This window comes from Amblyomma americanum, chromosome 2 (assembly GCF_052857255.1).
Source record: "Amblyomma americanum isolate KBUSLIRL-KWMA chromosome 2, ASM5285725v1, whole genome shotgun sequence".
Taxonomy (NCBI): Eukaryota; Metazoa; Arthropoda; class Arachnida; order Ixodida; family Ixodidae; genus Amblyomma; species Amblyomma americanum.
Window position 1 is genome coordinate 88000875 of NC_135498.1, and position 15586 is coordinate 88016460.

Sequence of the window (15586 nt, forward strand, 5' to 3'; positions counted from 1 at the left end):
CTGAGCTGCTGTTCTCGTTTAATTTCGTTGTGTGGTACGAACTTTTTATTCTTCCCTGCTGTTTAGACGTCTTCGTTGCACTGTGTTGTGTGTTGAGCTGCGGTATGCCAACTTACAGTGCGAAAGAGAAAGCTGCGGCAGTGGTGTGGCTAATTTAGAGAAACTCAAAGCACTACGTCCGCAAACAATTTATGGTGCGGTTTCGTCGGCGGCCACCGTCTCACACAGCCGTTTCGGAATGGCGCCATAAGTTTGAAGACACTGGATCCGTGAATAGGCAAGCAAGAAAAGATAAAGGAAAGGGACACCGTGGAATCGGTGATGCGGTTGAGGGGGTCTTTGAAACCAACCCTCGTATGACATGCACCCGTGCTGGGCTTCTTTTCGGCGTAGCCCCATCGACGGTGAGCCGAACACTCCAGATTAAAGGATGGCGTCAGTACAGGGTGCGTGTACACCAGCACTTAAGCCCCGCAGACAAAGCCCAGCGGGTCTCATTATGTCGCTCAGAGCAGCAGAGACTGGCAGCAGATCCTGGACGCCTCGATTTTTTGATGTTCAGCGACGAGGCTGTTTTTCACCTGGACGGCCAAGTAAACCGGCAGTGCACACGTTTCTGGTCGAAAAACAACCCGCATTTCACTCACACCAGGCAGGGCCGTGAACTCGCCACGGACTGTTGTCTGGTGCGCAATTTGGCGAGAGGGAGTGGTCGGCCCGTTCTTCTTTGAGGACACTGTGACTGCTGACTCTTATCTGCGCCTGTTGAAGGAACGATTTCTGCCGGAGCTGGTGGAGTACCACATGCAGCAGCAGCTATGCATCTTCCAGCAAGATGGCGCCCCTGCTCACTACGCAAGCAAAGTTAGACAATGGCTCAATGAAGTATTTCCGGGCCGGTGGATGTGGCGTGGGTCGCCCAATATGTCTTGGTCACCGCGATCGCCAGACTTGACGCCGTGCGATTTTTTCGTGTGGGGATACATAAAATCGCGCGTCTACAGGGCTGGAAGCCTTCACAATGTTGAGCGTCTTCAGGAGCATATAAAAAAAGAATTCGACACGATAAGCGACGACATGAGAGCTGCAGTGTTCAGCGAATACGCTCACAGGCTGCAGCGATGCATAGACGCTGCAGGAGGCCACTTTGAGGGTTGATTGCTTTGCAGCCTGAACGTCTTTTACTTGCCAGCTTTCCAACCAATGCAGCTGCAAGGGTGAGTCGGTGGCAGATCGTTCTTAAAACAGTTCAGAAAGATACGGACACATGGACGGAACGTACACACGAGCGTACGGCGTGTACTGCCAATAAATTAGTATTGTTTCTTTCAACAGCTCACACCATTCCCGTCCGACGACGGAGCGTCCTGCGAGAAAAAGAGCCGTTCTTCCGGCCTAATGTGTGTACATCGTTTTAATAGGGCAAATGATGAGATATTGAAAATATACCTGCGCTCAAAAGACACGGACTGAAAGATAAAGACACACACACACAGCGCTGGTCTTTCAGTCCGTGTCTTTTGAGCGCAGGTATATTTTCAATATGGTAAACCAACTCGCCCAACAAGCCACTCTGCTGATGAGATACGCCTGGAATTGGTTTGTTTTTCAGTGCTATAATTTTAAAATACTTAAGATAATTGATTGTAAAACATTTTATTCGCCGGGAAGAGCTTGGCAAGAGGTCGCGTTAAGTGGTCGAGAGTACATAGCCCTCGACGACTTTGTCAAGATGAAGCAAATGCCGAACGGCATATTCAAAGGGCCCGCGCTCCTTGCAACGCTCGCCTGGGCGGCCTAGTCGCGACGCTTTCCGCTGCCGAAAACTGATGGCGCCACTGCCGGTTCTAACCGAAAAAGCGTCGTCTGCGGGTTTTGGCTCGCCGATCTCTCATAGACGCTTACGTTTAGCATCATGTGCGCCTGAACTAAGTAAGTACCATTGTCAAACTTGCTACGATACAAAAGTTACCATAACACGCAAGCTCTGTGTGCAGTTTCACCGCAAATGAGCCAGCGGTTGAGGCGGGGAAATTTTTGAATGTGTCAGCGATAAAAACGCACAATACGGTATACTAATAATATTATTATTAATAATAATAATAATAATAATAATAATAATAATAATAATAATAATAATTGGTTTTGGGGGAAAGGAAATGGCGCAGTATCTGTCTCATATATCGTTGGACACCTGAACCGCGCCGTAAGGGAAGGGATAAGGGAGGGAGTGAAAGAAGAAAGGAAGAATGAGGTGCCGTAGTGGAGGGCTCCGGAATAATTTCGACCATCTGGGGATCTTTAACGTGCACTGACATCGCACAGCCCACGGGAGCCTTAGCGTTTTTCCTCCATAAAAACGCAGCCGCCGCGGTCGGGTTCTACGGTATACAGTATTGTGCGTTTTTATCGCGAATACTTTCAAAAGTTTCCCCGCCTCAACCGCTGGCTCATTTGCGATGAAACTGCACACAGAGCTTGCGTATTATGGTAACTTTTGTATCGTAGCAAGTTTGACAACGGTACTTAGTGAGTTGAGCCGCGCATGATGCGAAAATGTAATCGTCTACGTAGAGATCGGCGAACCAAAATAATAATAATAATAATTGGTTTTTTGGGGAAAGGAAATGGCGCAGTATCTGTCTCATATATCTTTGGACACCTGAACCGCGCCGTAAGGGAAGGGATAAGGAGGGAGTGAAGGAAGAAAGGTAGAATAAGTACCGTAGTGGAGGGCTCCGGCATAATTTCGACCACCTGGGGATCTTTAACGTGCACTGACATCGCACAGCACACGGGCGCCTTAGCGTTTTTCCTCCATAAAAACGCAGCCGCCGCGGTCGGGTTCGAACCCGGCAACTCCGGATCAGTAGTCGAGCGCCCTAACAACTGAGCCACCGCGGCGGGGCGAACCAAAACCCGCAGAACCCGCAGACGACGTTTTCTCGCTGAAGGGCGGCAGTGGCGCCATCTGTTTTCGGCAGTGAAAAGCGTCACGACTAGGCCGCCCAGGCGAGCGTTGCAAGGAGCGCGGTCCCTTTGAATATGCCGTTCGGCATTTGCGTCTGCTTTAACTGAAGCGCTTAAAACATTTTCGGCTAATTGAGCGGAAAAATATCAAAACAACTGATTTAAAGAGGCTTTACCTTAATAAGAATATTGTTTGATCTCTTCTTCTGCCGAGTGGCTTATCCAATTCAGCTCATTTCGTCTGCTTTCGGGACTCTCTGAAAGCATCGGAGGGTGACACCACGAAGTCCTGAGCTGCTGTTCTCGTTTAATTTCGTTGTGTGGTACGAACTTTTTATTCTTCCCTGCTGTTTAGACGTCTTCATTGCACTGTGTTGTGTGTTGAGCTGCGGTATGCCAACTTACAGTGGGAAAGAGAAAGCTGCGGCAGTGGTGTGGCTAATTGAGAGAAACTCAAAGCACTACGTCCGCAAACAATTTATGGTGCGGTTTCGTCGGCGGCCACCGTCTCACACAGCCGTTTCGGAATGGCGCCATAAGTTTGAAGACACTGGATCCGTGAATAGGCAAGCAAGAAAAGATAAAGGAAAGGGACACCGTGGAATCGGTGATGCGGTTGAGGGGGTCTTTGAAACCAACCCTCGTATGACATGCACCCGTGCTGGGCTTCTTTTCGGCGTAGCCCCATCGACGGTGAGCCGAACACTTCAGATTAAAGGATGGCGTCCGTACAGGGTGCGTGTACACCAGCACTTAAGCCCAGCAGACAAAGCCCAGCGGGTCTCATTATGTCGCTCAGAGCAGCAGAGACTGGCAGCAGATCCTGGACGCCTCGATTTTTTGATGTTCAGCGACGAGGCTGTTTTTCACCTGGACGGCCAAGTAAACCGGCAGTGCACACGTTTCTGGTCGAAAAACAACCCGCATTTCACTCACACCAGGCAGGGCCGTGAACTCGCCACGGACTGTTGTCTGGTGCGCAATTTGGCGAGAGGGAGTGGTCGGCCCGTTCTTCTTTGAGGACACTGTGACTGCTGACTCTTATCTGCCCCTGTTGAAGGAACGATTTCTGCCGGAGCTGGTGGAGTACCACATGCAGCAGCAGCTATGCATCTTCCAGCAAGATGGCGCCCCTGCTCACTACGCAAGCAAAGTTAGACAATGGCTCAATGAAGAATTTCCGGGCCGGTGGATGGGGCGTGGGTCGCCCAATATGTCTTGGTCACCGCGATCGCCAGACTTGACGCCGTGCGATTTTTTCGTGTGGGGATACATAAAATCGCGCGTCTACAGGGCTGGAAGCCTTCACAGTGTTGAGCGTCTTCAGGAGCATATAAAAAAAGAATTCGACACGATAAGCGAAGACATGAGAGCTGCAGTGTTCAGCGAATACGCTCACAGGTTGCAGCGATGCATAGACGCTGCAGGAGGCCACTTTGAGGGTTGATTGCTTTGCAGCCTGAACGTCTTTTACTTGCCAGCTTTCCAACCAATGCAGCTGCAAGGGTGAGTCGGTGGCAGATCGTTCTTAAAACAGTTCAGAAAGATACGGACACATGGGCGGAACGTACACACGAGCGTACGGCGTGTACTGCCAATAAATTAGTATTGTTTCTTTCAACAGCTCACACCATTCCCGTCCGACGACGGAGCGTCCTGCGAGAAAAAGAGCCGTTCTTCCGGCCTAATGTGTGTACATCGTTTTAATAGGGCAAATGATGAGATACGCCTGGAATTGGTTTGTTTTTCAGTGCTATAATTTTAAAATACTTAAGATGAAGCAAATGCCGAACGGCATATTCAAAGGGACCGCGCTCCTTGCAACGCTCGCCTGGGCGGCCTAGTCGTTACGCTTTCCGCTGCCGAACACAGATGGCGCCACTGCCGGTTCTAAGCGAAAAAGCGTCGTCTGGTGGTTTTGGCTCGCCGATCTCTCATAGACGCTTACATTTTCGCATCATGTGCGCCTGAACTAAGTACCATTGTCAAACTTGCTACGATACAAAAGTTACCATAATACGCAAGCTCTGTGTGCAGTTTCACCGCAAATGAGCCAGCGGTTGAGGCGGGGAAATGTTTGAATGTGTCAGCGATAAAAACGCACAATACGGTATACTACTCATAATAATAATAATAACAACAACAATAATAATAATAATAATAATAATAATAATAATAATAATAATAATAATTGGTTTTTGGGGAAAGGAAATGGCGCAGTATCTGTCTCATATATCGTTGGGCACCTGAACCGCGCCGTAAGGGAAGGGATAAGGGAGGGAGTGAAAGAAGAAAGGAAGAATGAGGTGCCGTAGTGGAGGGCTCCGGAATAATTTCGACCACCTGGGGATCTTTAACGTGCACTGACATCGCACAGGCCACGGGCGCCTTAGCGTTTTTCCTCCATAAAAACGCAGCCGCCGCGGTCGGGTTCTACGGTATACAGTATTGTGCGTTTTTATCGCGAATACTTTCAAAAGTTTCCCCGCCTCAACCGCTGGCTCATTTGCGATGAAACTGCACACAGAGCTTGCGTATTATGGTAACTTTTGTATCGTAGCAAGTTTGACAACGGTACTTAGTGAGTTGAGCCGCGCATGATGCGAAAATGTAATCGTCTACGTAGAGATCGGCGAATCAAAACCCGCAGACGACGTTTTCTCGCTGAAGGGCGGTAGTGGCGCCATCTGTTTTCGGCAGTGGAAAGCGTCGCGTCAAGGCCGCCGAGTCAAGCGTTGCAAACAATATTCTTTGAAAAGTAAAGCCTCGCTAAATCAGTTGTTCTGATATTTTTTCCGCACAATTAGCCGAAAATGTTGCAGGCCGGAACCGCATATTCAAAGGGTCCGCGCTTCTTGCAACGCTCGCCTCGGCGGCCTTGCCGGGACGCTTTCGAGTGCCTAAAACAGATGGCGCCACTGCCGCCATTCAGCGAAAAAACATCGTCCGCGGGTTTTGGTTCGCCGATATCTTCTTAGACGATTACGTTTTCGCATCATGCACAGCTCAACTAAGTAAGTACCGTCGTCAAACTTGCTACGATACAAAAGTTACCATAATACGTTAGCTCTGTGTGCAGTTTCACCGCAAATGAGCTAGCGGTCCAGGCGGGGAAACTTTTGAAAGTCTTCGCGATAAAAACGCACAATACTGTATATGGTTAGTAGTAAACATATGTAGAAAGCGTTCCTGCCGTTTATTTATGCGCTAGGCATTGAATAAAACAAGTTTTGACACTCTGCACTAGTGTCACTGCACTAGTTTTGCACTCTGCACTAGGACAATAGCGAGGGGAAGCGCTGGCCTTGTTTCGACGGAGCAGACATGCGCTCATCGTCTGCTGACATACGTACGTGTCGCGCTGTGCGAAAAGTGGGGACAGCATCGTGTCCCTGATCTCCTGTCTCGCTTAGCGCTGTTTTTAGCCGCACGACCACGCACCAGCCAGGCCGACTTGTCCTCTTGTCAAGCTGGTCGATTTGGTGAAAATTTTTGATTTCTAGAATTATTTTCTTTCCTAGCCCTGAAGTCTAGTTTCTTGACGAAAAATTATAGCAAATTATTTAGTACAAATTTATAAATTACGCTTTTTAGAAGTGTGGTCGTCAAAAATTGTGAGGTAATTTCTTTGATTTCAGTGCCGCATTTCTTTGACCAATGCGAAAGCGAAGATGCCATAAACGAGGGAATAAACTATTTAAGGTTCGTTTTGTAACCTCTCACATTTTCTGCGACAGGATCACTCACCTTCGTAATTCGCATGAAAATCACATGATTGCATTTGTCGCAAACTATTCCTGAGACGTTGAGGAGCGTAATAAATCTCTCGATTTTTTCCCTACACGTGGCCAGTACTGTGTTAGTTATTTCCTGTAAGAAGCGTTTTCATGTAACTATGCATGCATAAGTACTGATCATATAGAAAAAGAACTAATCGCGTCATCGTAATGAACAGGGCTTTATGTACATATGCTGGCATAAAAAAAACCGCACTATCTACTAAATTATTTGAGACCTTGGGGGGACCTGAAGACGGTGGTAATTATAATTACCCAGATCTGCACCAGGTATAGCTATAAATAAAGGGAATTAGTGAAACTAACGTAGGAATTTCATATTTGCACCAAGTTTAGTTACATATCGCATGCATGAATAACGAAAACACTTTTCATTGCCGCGTCCCCTCTCAATCTCGCCACGTGTCTGTTAGTAGCACGCCTTCGGCTGCTTCTTTCCAAACAAGCTTCGCGATCATGTACTACCTCATGAAACATGACACATGCATGATGCAATGTAAAAGCATATGGCGTTTAGCACACTTAAGGTACGCTATTCTAAGCACCAACGCGACCGCGCAAGATTGACACAACTTACCAGACTTCTTTCTACTCGAATGAAATAATTACGCCGTCATATCAAGAAACAGTTTCAAGTAAATATTGAATGTCATAAAACGCGCCATTAAAACATGGTGTGCTATTAACAAAAAAACGCATTACTTGGGGGCGAGTGAACATGTCGGCGCCCCGTGCACTCCGGCTCAAGGTGATAAGTACGTGTGCAGCTGCATATGCCTTTTTTTTTCCTTGAGAAATTATCAGCCTACTATCCTGAACTTCAGGTGAATGAACGCAGTAACTTGCAAGTTATTAAGTGCATTGAGTGGCAGTGCCTATCGACTCCCAGACTTCGCGCTTTACTACCGTGGCCCAGTGCCTGTTAGCCAGTTTCCGAATGCGGCATTTATGCGCGAGAAACCTATTGAGGCTAATTTAATATTTTTTATGCTACTACGCGGATCCAGCAGTGACGCAGCTGGTCAATACATGTTGGTAATTCTGCAGTGCACAGGCTTGAAGCAGCCGCCGGTAGCTGCGGTAGGCACGGGCAAGCGGAACCTGTTTTGCCTACCATGCGAAAGTCGCTGCTAACATCAGCGCCACCGCATCTTCGTGACGTCGCGGGGTGAAGGAGGTCCATAAGAATACTAACCTAATGGCGCGAACGAGAGGGGGCGGGCGTGCTGTTTAGCGTGGAGACAACTAGATGGCGCCACTGCAACTGTTTTTAGCGGCGCCGCCGCTGCTTTTTTACGGGCAAGGGTATGTTCCTCCTGGTCGTGGTAACGGTGGGGTGCATAATACGCCCCTAGTTAAGAAATATGCATGCCACTGGCTTCAGCTAACTTCAACACAACCTCCTAGCCACTTTTTCTTTTTTTCCCCCATCGAGCCCCTTTGAACCTTTTGGCGATGATGAAAAATCGCAGCGTCGTATGTACTTTGCTACCGACAAATGGCGATGCGAAATGCTCATAGTTCTGCAGGTGAATGTAATTTGTTTAGATGCATCTCTATCTGAGCTGGTTTTTTTACATGCGACTATTGTGAGCTACCCCAGTGATTCATCTTTGAGTTCACTGTACGAGTGATCTGCTTGCACGGAAATAACGCGGTTCGATCCGGCCGCGGCGGCCGAATTTCGATGGAGGCGAAATTCTAGAGGCCCATGTACTGTGCGATGGCAGTGCAGAACCCCAGGTGGTCGAAATTTCCGGACCCCTTCAATACGACATCCCTCATAGCCTGAGTCGCTTCGGGACGTTAAACCACATAAACTAAACATCATATACTTGGCCGCGCAGCGGTGCTTCTCAGAGCGGCTTTGACACTGAGCAGTCGGCCCTTGAAAAGGGTGCCAATGCTTCCAAGCTGGACATAAGACCTCGACAACAGATGCTCATGCGAGGCCATGCTGACCATTCAAGGTGATCTCGGTTGTGTGCATTGGAAGAGTGCTGAGCCAGGAGGACTTGCACTTCCTGCGCCCCCCCCCCCCCCCACGGAACTTTCAACAAACTGAAAATAAAACTGTGAACTCTGTACAAACAGTGCTAGAACAATGTACTTCTTTTCCATGCGGGAAGCTGCTCCAACGTCATGGCATGGCTGAGCAAACACAGCTACTATCATTTACAGAACATCAAATGTGAGTGGTTGATCAACTTTCGCCTGCAACAGCTTACATTGAAATAAACCAAAGGCTATGTTCAAGCCTTTCATGAAAAAGCCAAAGCTCTAAACTTGAACTAAAATATAAAAACTACACAATAAAAATACATTATATGATTATGCTGAAGGCTGTTAAGAATGGATGGAGGCCTCCAACCCCAGAGAATTTTCACAGGGAACCCCTCAGATTTTAAGACGCGTCTTCAAAAAAGCACCTGCATGGAGCCAACATTGCGAGTACCGTCAACAGTGGAAAGATCTTCCCTTTTGTCTGAGGGAGGAAGGGTTTGCCGACCAGCACCTTTGGAAAGGCAGACGCTGCGTTGTGTGGCCACTCCGGGGTTAATTGCATCACTGAGAGAAAGAAACCTCCTCTGGCGAAACGGTGGTGGTGAAAGGAAGGCGTCATAACTTTCCTACACGGCACGGTGGCCCGACCTACCTCTTCCCTAAAGTTACTAACAGTGGCATTCCCCTACCATCTCCACGAAGCGCCTGGGTTCGAAGTTGTTCACCTTGCTGGACGCGGTACTTCTGGTTAACCCTGGCCAACGACCAATGTAGCCAGGGTCAGCTATACATGGTGCTGAACCTCCATAATCAGCACTGAGCTGGGAGGCTGCGACAATATTGAAACTGCTACTGGAAGAATGGGTGCTCTCCACCGGAACCTCTGCGAGAGGGCAATAGTGCTGCCTCCTGTGGTGGGCGGCTCCCAAAGTCATCTTAAATGATCTCTGACTGGCCATTGGTAAAGTAGAGAGATTCACCGGCCAGGGGTCTTGGGATCTCTGACTGTATTTAAGCAGCTGGACTGTCTAAGTGTAGTAGTTACTACATACTTTTGCTTGCATCGCTCACATACTCCCGTAAATGCGTAGAGTAAGCCCTTAGAATACTCCTCTCCTCGAAGCCCGTCCCTCCTAGTCACACGACAGAAGCGGCCTTTTGATACAGGACCCCTGGACCTTGACCTGGCTGAGTCGGCCCAGTCTAACCAAAGGCCCACTGCTTAGAAGGCAGCTTCCGTGCTGATAACACAAAGGAAACAGTGTAAGAACTTGCAGAAAAAGGACTGACTGGCCAAAGATTTGTATATCATTACACGGCCTTTTGATACAGGACCCCTGCACCTTGACCTGGCTGAGTCGGCCCAGTCTAACCAAAGGCCCACTACTTAGAAGGCAGCTTCCGTGCTGATAACATAAAGGAAACAGTGTAAGAACTTGCAGAAAAAGGACTGACTGGCCAAAGATTTGTATATCATTACACGGCCTTTTGATACAGGACCCCTGGACCTTGACCTGGCTGAGTCGACCCAGTCTAACCAAAGGCCCACTGCTTAGAAGGCAGCTTCCGTGCTGATAACACAAAGGAAACAGTGTAAGAACTTGCAGTAAAACGACTGACTGGCCAAAGATTTTTATATCATTACAAAAAACCAATGCACAGCTTCTTTCACAAAAATTACTGACCTCACAGTAAGATGATCACATCAGGGATAACTGGATTGCAACAAAGACTTGCACATTCGGTGCTCGCTCTATTAAGCAATGAAAAAATACGCAACCAGCACCGTGTAATTTTGCAAAGCCGTACATGACACCACAGCAGTTGTACAAGCCACGACTACTCATCTGTAAACATTTGCTAAAATAGTTCTCCCCACCCCCATTGCTCACTACATTCAACCACATTCTTTTTTTGTCACACTTGTCACGATATAAGATCACCAGTTACCTGTCCTGCCCAATTGTAATTATCTCCAACTCTCATCTGACCTCTAACCCGCACTGCTCTCTCTTCTGCCTCTCATACATATGCAGTTATACACACATGGACATCTTGCATCTTGCTTGTGCAATGGGTCGGCACTGTAACTGTAGCACTGTGATACACTAGGCAACACTGCACTCCACAAATGAATCCCGTATCTGGCCTTCCAAACAGGCTACCAACAACACATAGCCACTCAGGGAACAGTTCAAACACTGAACCATTTTGTAAATCCCCAAAAAATCCCAATAGCCCATGCTATATCCAATGTGTGCATGCAATACACTGGCACTTCAACTGGCACATCATAACGCACCAGAATAGTATCAGATCAGAATGTTAAGCAGTGCACCTTGGAGTCACTTGACCGGACACACACCGCTGGCAAAAATAGCATTCGTGGCCCTCATGCGGAACCGCTCCCGTTCTGCTCGTTTTTATCTCTGCCTTCACGATGACGCAGTAGGATTTCTACGAGCAAGGCTATCTCAGGGTCCTTGATTCCTGGGCTCTCGCTTGGCAGTGGCTCGCCATGGTATGCCAGGAAGGCACTGAGCGAAACAGCTTCTCGGGCTGTCCGAATGTACCGAGTTGAACGGGGACAGCCACAGTCTGCTGGGCACCTCTCGTGTGACTCAGTGTTCTTGCCTTCTCTCAGCATCGCCAGCACCCTCACCAACCTTCTCCGCACCTTGGACACATCGTCCTGCTCGGACTCCGGAGTAGAGTCTTCGTCTGGCGAGTGCCCGGAATCCGGTATAATGACTGTGCTCGGCACGCTAACAGTACTTGCCGGTGAGCCTGGGTCACTTCTCTGAAAAATGAAACAAAAACGGGGGAAGGGGCAGAGTGAAGTATGATAACTGCCGACGTTTGGTTGCAAGACAGGATGTTAACGGTCACAGATTCACGGTGATCTGTCATTATGTGAGCAGCACCAGGCACGTGCCCGTGCACTCAGTGACCACTGTAACAGTTCAGGTTCCCACAACGTCTATGTGCCACAGACTTTACTCCAGATCTAAGGCATTAGCAAAACACAGGTAGTAGCATTGCAACAGTTGCAGCGTTCAACGAATTACGCAACAAAGCTTAAAACACTGAAATTTTTATGCAACCAGATACCGAGAAGAAAGTTAATAACATGCACCATCCATGCAATTACTTTTGTTCCTAGCAAAATATGAAAGTAGTGAAAACAACGGCAAAAACTGGTTTGGGTACTTCTGAAAATTCAGTTTCTCGATTCATGAGGTAACTGGCTGTACAAGGTCACTGGAACTGGCAATCTGAACCAGGGCAAAATTAGCCAAGGTGTCCTTTCAACCAGAGAAAGCGAGGGCACACCAACAGCCCGGTTATAACAATCACATAGGTATAACCAAGCACTTACTGACATGCAAGCACAGTTGTCTGACACACATGGCACCGCGTAGAGATGGCAGCCCAGACAAGAATCCAACACGTCTGCCCTTCCCTCCAAAACATTCAAATGTAGTCGCCGAGTGTATCATCTGCGCCTCTCTTTGGTCAAGAGTTTATTCACCGTGCTGTTGTTATATCGTGAATCTGCATCAATTTGCCCAGCTTTCTTCTTTAATCAGAAAGACAGACCCTTGTGCCTGTGATATTTACGATATACGTCACGACACCAGCCAAATAAGGTGCATGATAAGTTAACTTGACCTCAGAACGCTTCTGGAACTTCCCAACGGGAGCTCGCAAAAAGAAGCCCTAGAAGAGCTGCAGTGACAACCCTGATAGATATTCTCCAGTTCTGGCCTCAGCGCTAAACTGGGACCAATTTTTCATAGCAGCACAAATGCTCGAGCAGCCCTCAACTTATGCTTTTCATCTGAATTACTATGGTCAGGTGAACTTGCTGCAAATTTACATAATTGTAAACAATTACCAAATTTGCTAAATAACGAAATTAGTAACATTGCACAACAATTAGTAAAGACTGCATGCAACCATATCAACACAATCTTTCGATTAAACAGGAGAGCAAGGGCATCTCATAAAACTGATGCAGTTTAGTAGCCACCTGCAACTTCACGCCAAGCAAGGTAGCTAGCCTGCACAATGGTTGCCACGTATCAACCAGCCAGCAGATGCGAGGCTACTGAAGCTGTTCAAATTGACAGCAAACGTGGCACTAGAAACTGCAAGTTCAAACCCAAACAGTGAATCAGCAGCAAATGTGAATATTTGCATCGGAAGTGAAAACAGACTCACATTATCCCTGTGCGCTTCTTTGGTAGCCCCGACTGGATGGACTTCGGCAACACCTGGCATAGGACCAAGATTACGGAGAGCAGCCTCTTGCGCCGAGGCCTCCATCAGCAGCTCTTCATCAGTGCTGTCGAGATCCTCCACTTCTGCACCAGTGCCTAGCGGTGGGCTATGGTTCTGTCCTGTGCCTGCAGCCTGGGAAGCAGAGCTCGAATGGCCATCTTCACCGTACTGCGGGGGCGGAGGAGCTCGTGGTCCCTTTTTCCTCCCCTGTGTAGTTTTTGCTGGTGGGGTTCTTAAGCCCAAATCAAGTGATGGCTTTTGCAGCAAGGAGCAGCTTCTCGTGCATGTTCCAGAGTTGGTTCTGTTGCTAGGAGTTGTGCGGCTTGATGCCATCTCATGAGTGGGCATGGATGAGGAGGGACTTGCGTTTTGGTGTGACACATTGTCGTGACCTTCTTCCCCGATTTTGAGTTGCTTGCGGGGCGACGATTTACTTTTGTGCGAGCGATCTGTACATTTGCATTCTGTGCTGGACACTGTGTCTGGTCCGTGCTCACTGCGCAACAGGATGACTTTTTTCTTCCGGCTATTGGCTGGAGAAGGACAAGGCAGCAGCCTCCTGCGAGCGTGAGAGGGCGGCAGCGGATCCTCTGGATCTGGCATCGTATCATCGGCTGATTCACAACAGCGCCATGTACTTGAATGGCTTTCGCAGTCTTTTTGTGGTTCTGGACTCTGCCGTTTCCTCGGAGATGACCGTGTAACAGGTTGTCTGCTGAGAAAAGGTGTGCGGTCTAATAAACCTTCCATAGCGTCACTGTCACCACCACGAAAGCGTCCTGGTGAGAGTGCACCTCTTTTCGCCTTTGGGATCACGGCGACGTCGCCACTTGATTTTGGACATGACTGTGAGTTTGAACGGCTGTTAGTGAGCTCTTGGGGTGGAGTATTTGGCCATTTCCTCAGAGACATCTGCAAAGGCACGTGTCTGCTGGGACATGGTGTGCATTTAATCACATCTCCCAAAATGCTGCTGCCAGTACTTGGGGGAAGTTGTTGCTTGCCTAAGTGGCTACTGGAGCATTCTTGCAGAGCTGCACTGTGAGATTTCACAGGGGTTCGGGGGTGCAATTTCACTGCGGCTCGTTGTAGCGTGTTTCGGCTTTCGGAAACCGCTGTGCGAGCAGAACGACCAATGCCGGGGCTTTGTGTGTCTGACTTCATGTGGCGAGCAATGGGATGTTTTCGCGGTGTGATGTTTTTGCATCTCCTCATGAGTGATGACCTCAATCCTCGTTGCTCATTCAGGATGGGTTCCTGTCCAGGAGTGTCTGGCACATCCAATCTGCTTGCACTTGCATTCCTTAAGCTGTGTCGAGATCCTACACGAACACTTGCAGTGCTGATGGAAGGCTCCTTTTGTTTTTTGCACAGCACTTCTGAAGGTGTTGGCAAGGAATGTTTTCTTAGTGCGACTGCAGTGCTGCCTTGGTCTGACGTCGAGGTACTGTGATCAGGGTCGTTCTTTTTTGCCAATGGGCTGTCCAGTCTACTTTTAGAACTCTTCTCGGGTCTCTTAGCAGAGGGTGAAGCAAATAACAAGAGCTCCCTACCATTATCGCTCTCCTTATGAATACGTGCTCTGTCGGGAGATGTCCCAGAGCTCTGCAGGGGTGATGAACTTTCCGTTTCAGCAACGACTTCGGCTGGTGCCCCCTCGTCTTGTAGACCACTCCCGGAAGGTCTCTGGGGCTCGCGCGACTCTTGCTCACTGTCGCTGTCCTCGACGATGACGCCCGATGCCGCAGCCAGTAGGGGCGAGCTGCCTTGGTCTCCCGCCGATTCACTGCACTGTTTTCCGGAGTGAACGTTAACTTCATGAGGCGACTCGTACAGATGTTTTACGGGGAAGATTTTTTTCAGGTAATGTTCCTTCAGCGACTGCCATGAATGCTTGCCGGGCACGACACCAGCCAAGGCCATTTCTTTGTACACCGCATTGCCATGGACACGGACGCCTGGCTTCTTAGCTACGAACTTTGCAATCGCAATTTCTTCGCCAAGCGTGTATTCTCTTCTTGAGCGAGTGGAACGGAGTCTTCTCGTCTTGGAGTCGCTTGCGTCCACCACGGCTGGCGCCATTGGTATTTTGAACTCTATGAGACGAAGTAGCTTGTCGCTTTTGGCACAAGCGCGAATGTAATTAGCAGAGAAGACATCATCGCTGCTGTCTGTAACAGTAACGCTGGACGGCACCAGTCGTATGGCATCAGGAACTTTTTCTGGCTGTACGAGAACGCCACCTCCGTACTCTATAAGCTCCCGTATCTCCTTGCGCTCCGAACAGGGCACCAAGGAGAACAACATGGGGCCACCATCCGCCTTCACGAACAGCGCTCGACTTCTTCGCTTCTTAGGCATGACTTCAAAGCACCTAACGTAGTTTTACAATCACAACAACCGTCAGCTCCGTGGTAAACGGTCAACAAAACCGCGCGATCGAGCGTTGGCTTACGTCGGCTCGTCGAATTTCTTGCTTCGGCTTCTTTGGCGCCGGTCGCAAGATAGACTTGTTTGCCAGCTCGGAGACG

At 48.7% G+C, this 15586-nt stretch overlaps 1 protein-coding gene across 1 annotated transcript; it reads right to left on the reverse strand.

Moving 5' to 3' along the window:
* Window positions 1-8925: 8925 nt before the first annotated feature.
* LOC144121576 (uncharacterized) lies at window positions 8926-15535 on the reverse strand. Its single transcript, XM_077654854.1, has 2 exons — window positions 12996-15535; window positions 8926-11571 (listed from the first exon to the last, which is right to left on the reverse strand). Exons 1-2 carry the CDS (start codon window positions 15414-15416, stop codon window positions 11164-11166), a joined length of 2829 nt encoding a protein of 942 aa, XP_077510980.1. The 5' UTR covers window positions 15417-15535; the 3' UTR covers window positions 8926-11163.
* Window positions 15536-15586: the final 51 nt, after the last annotated feature.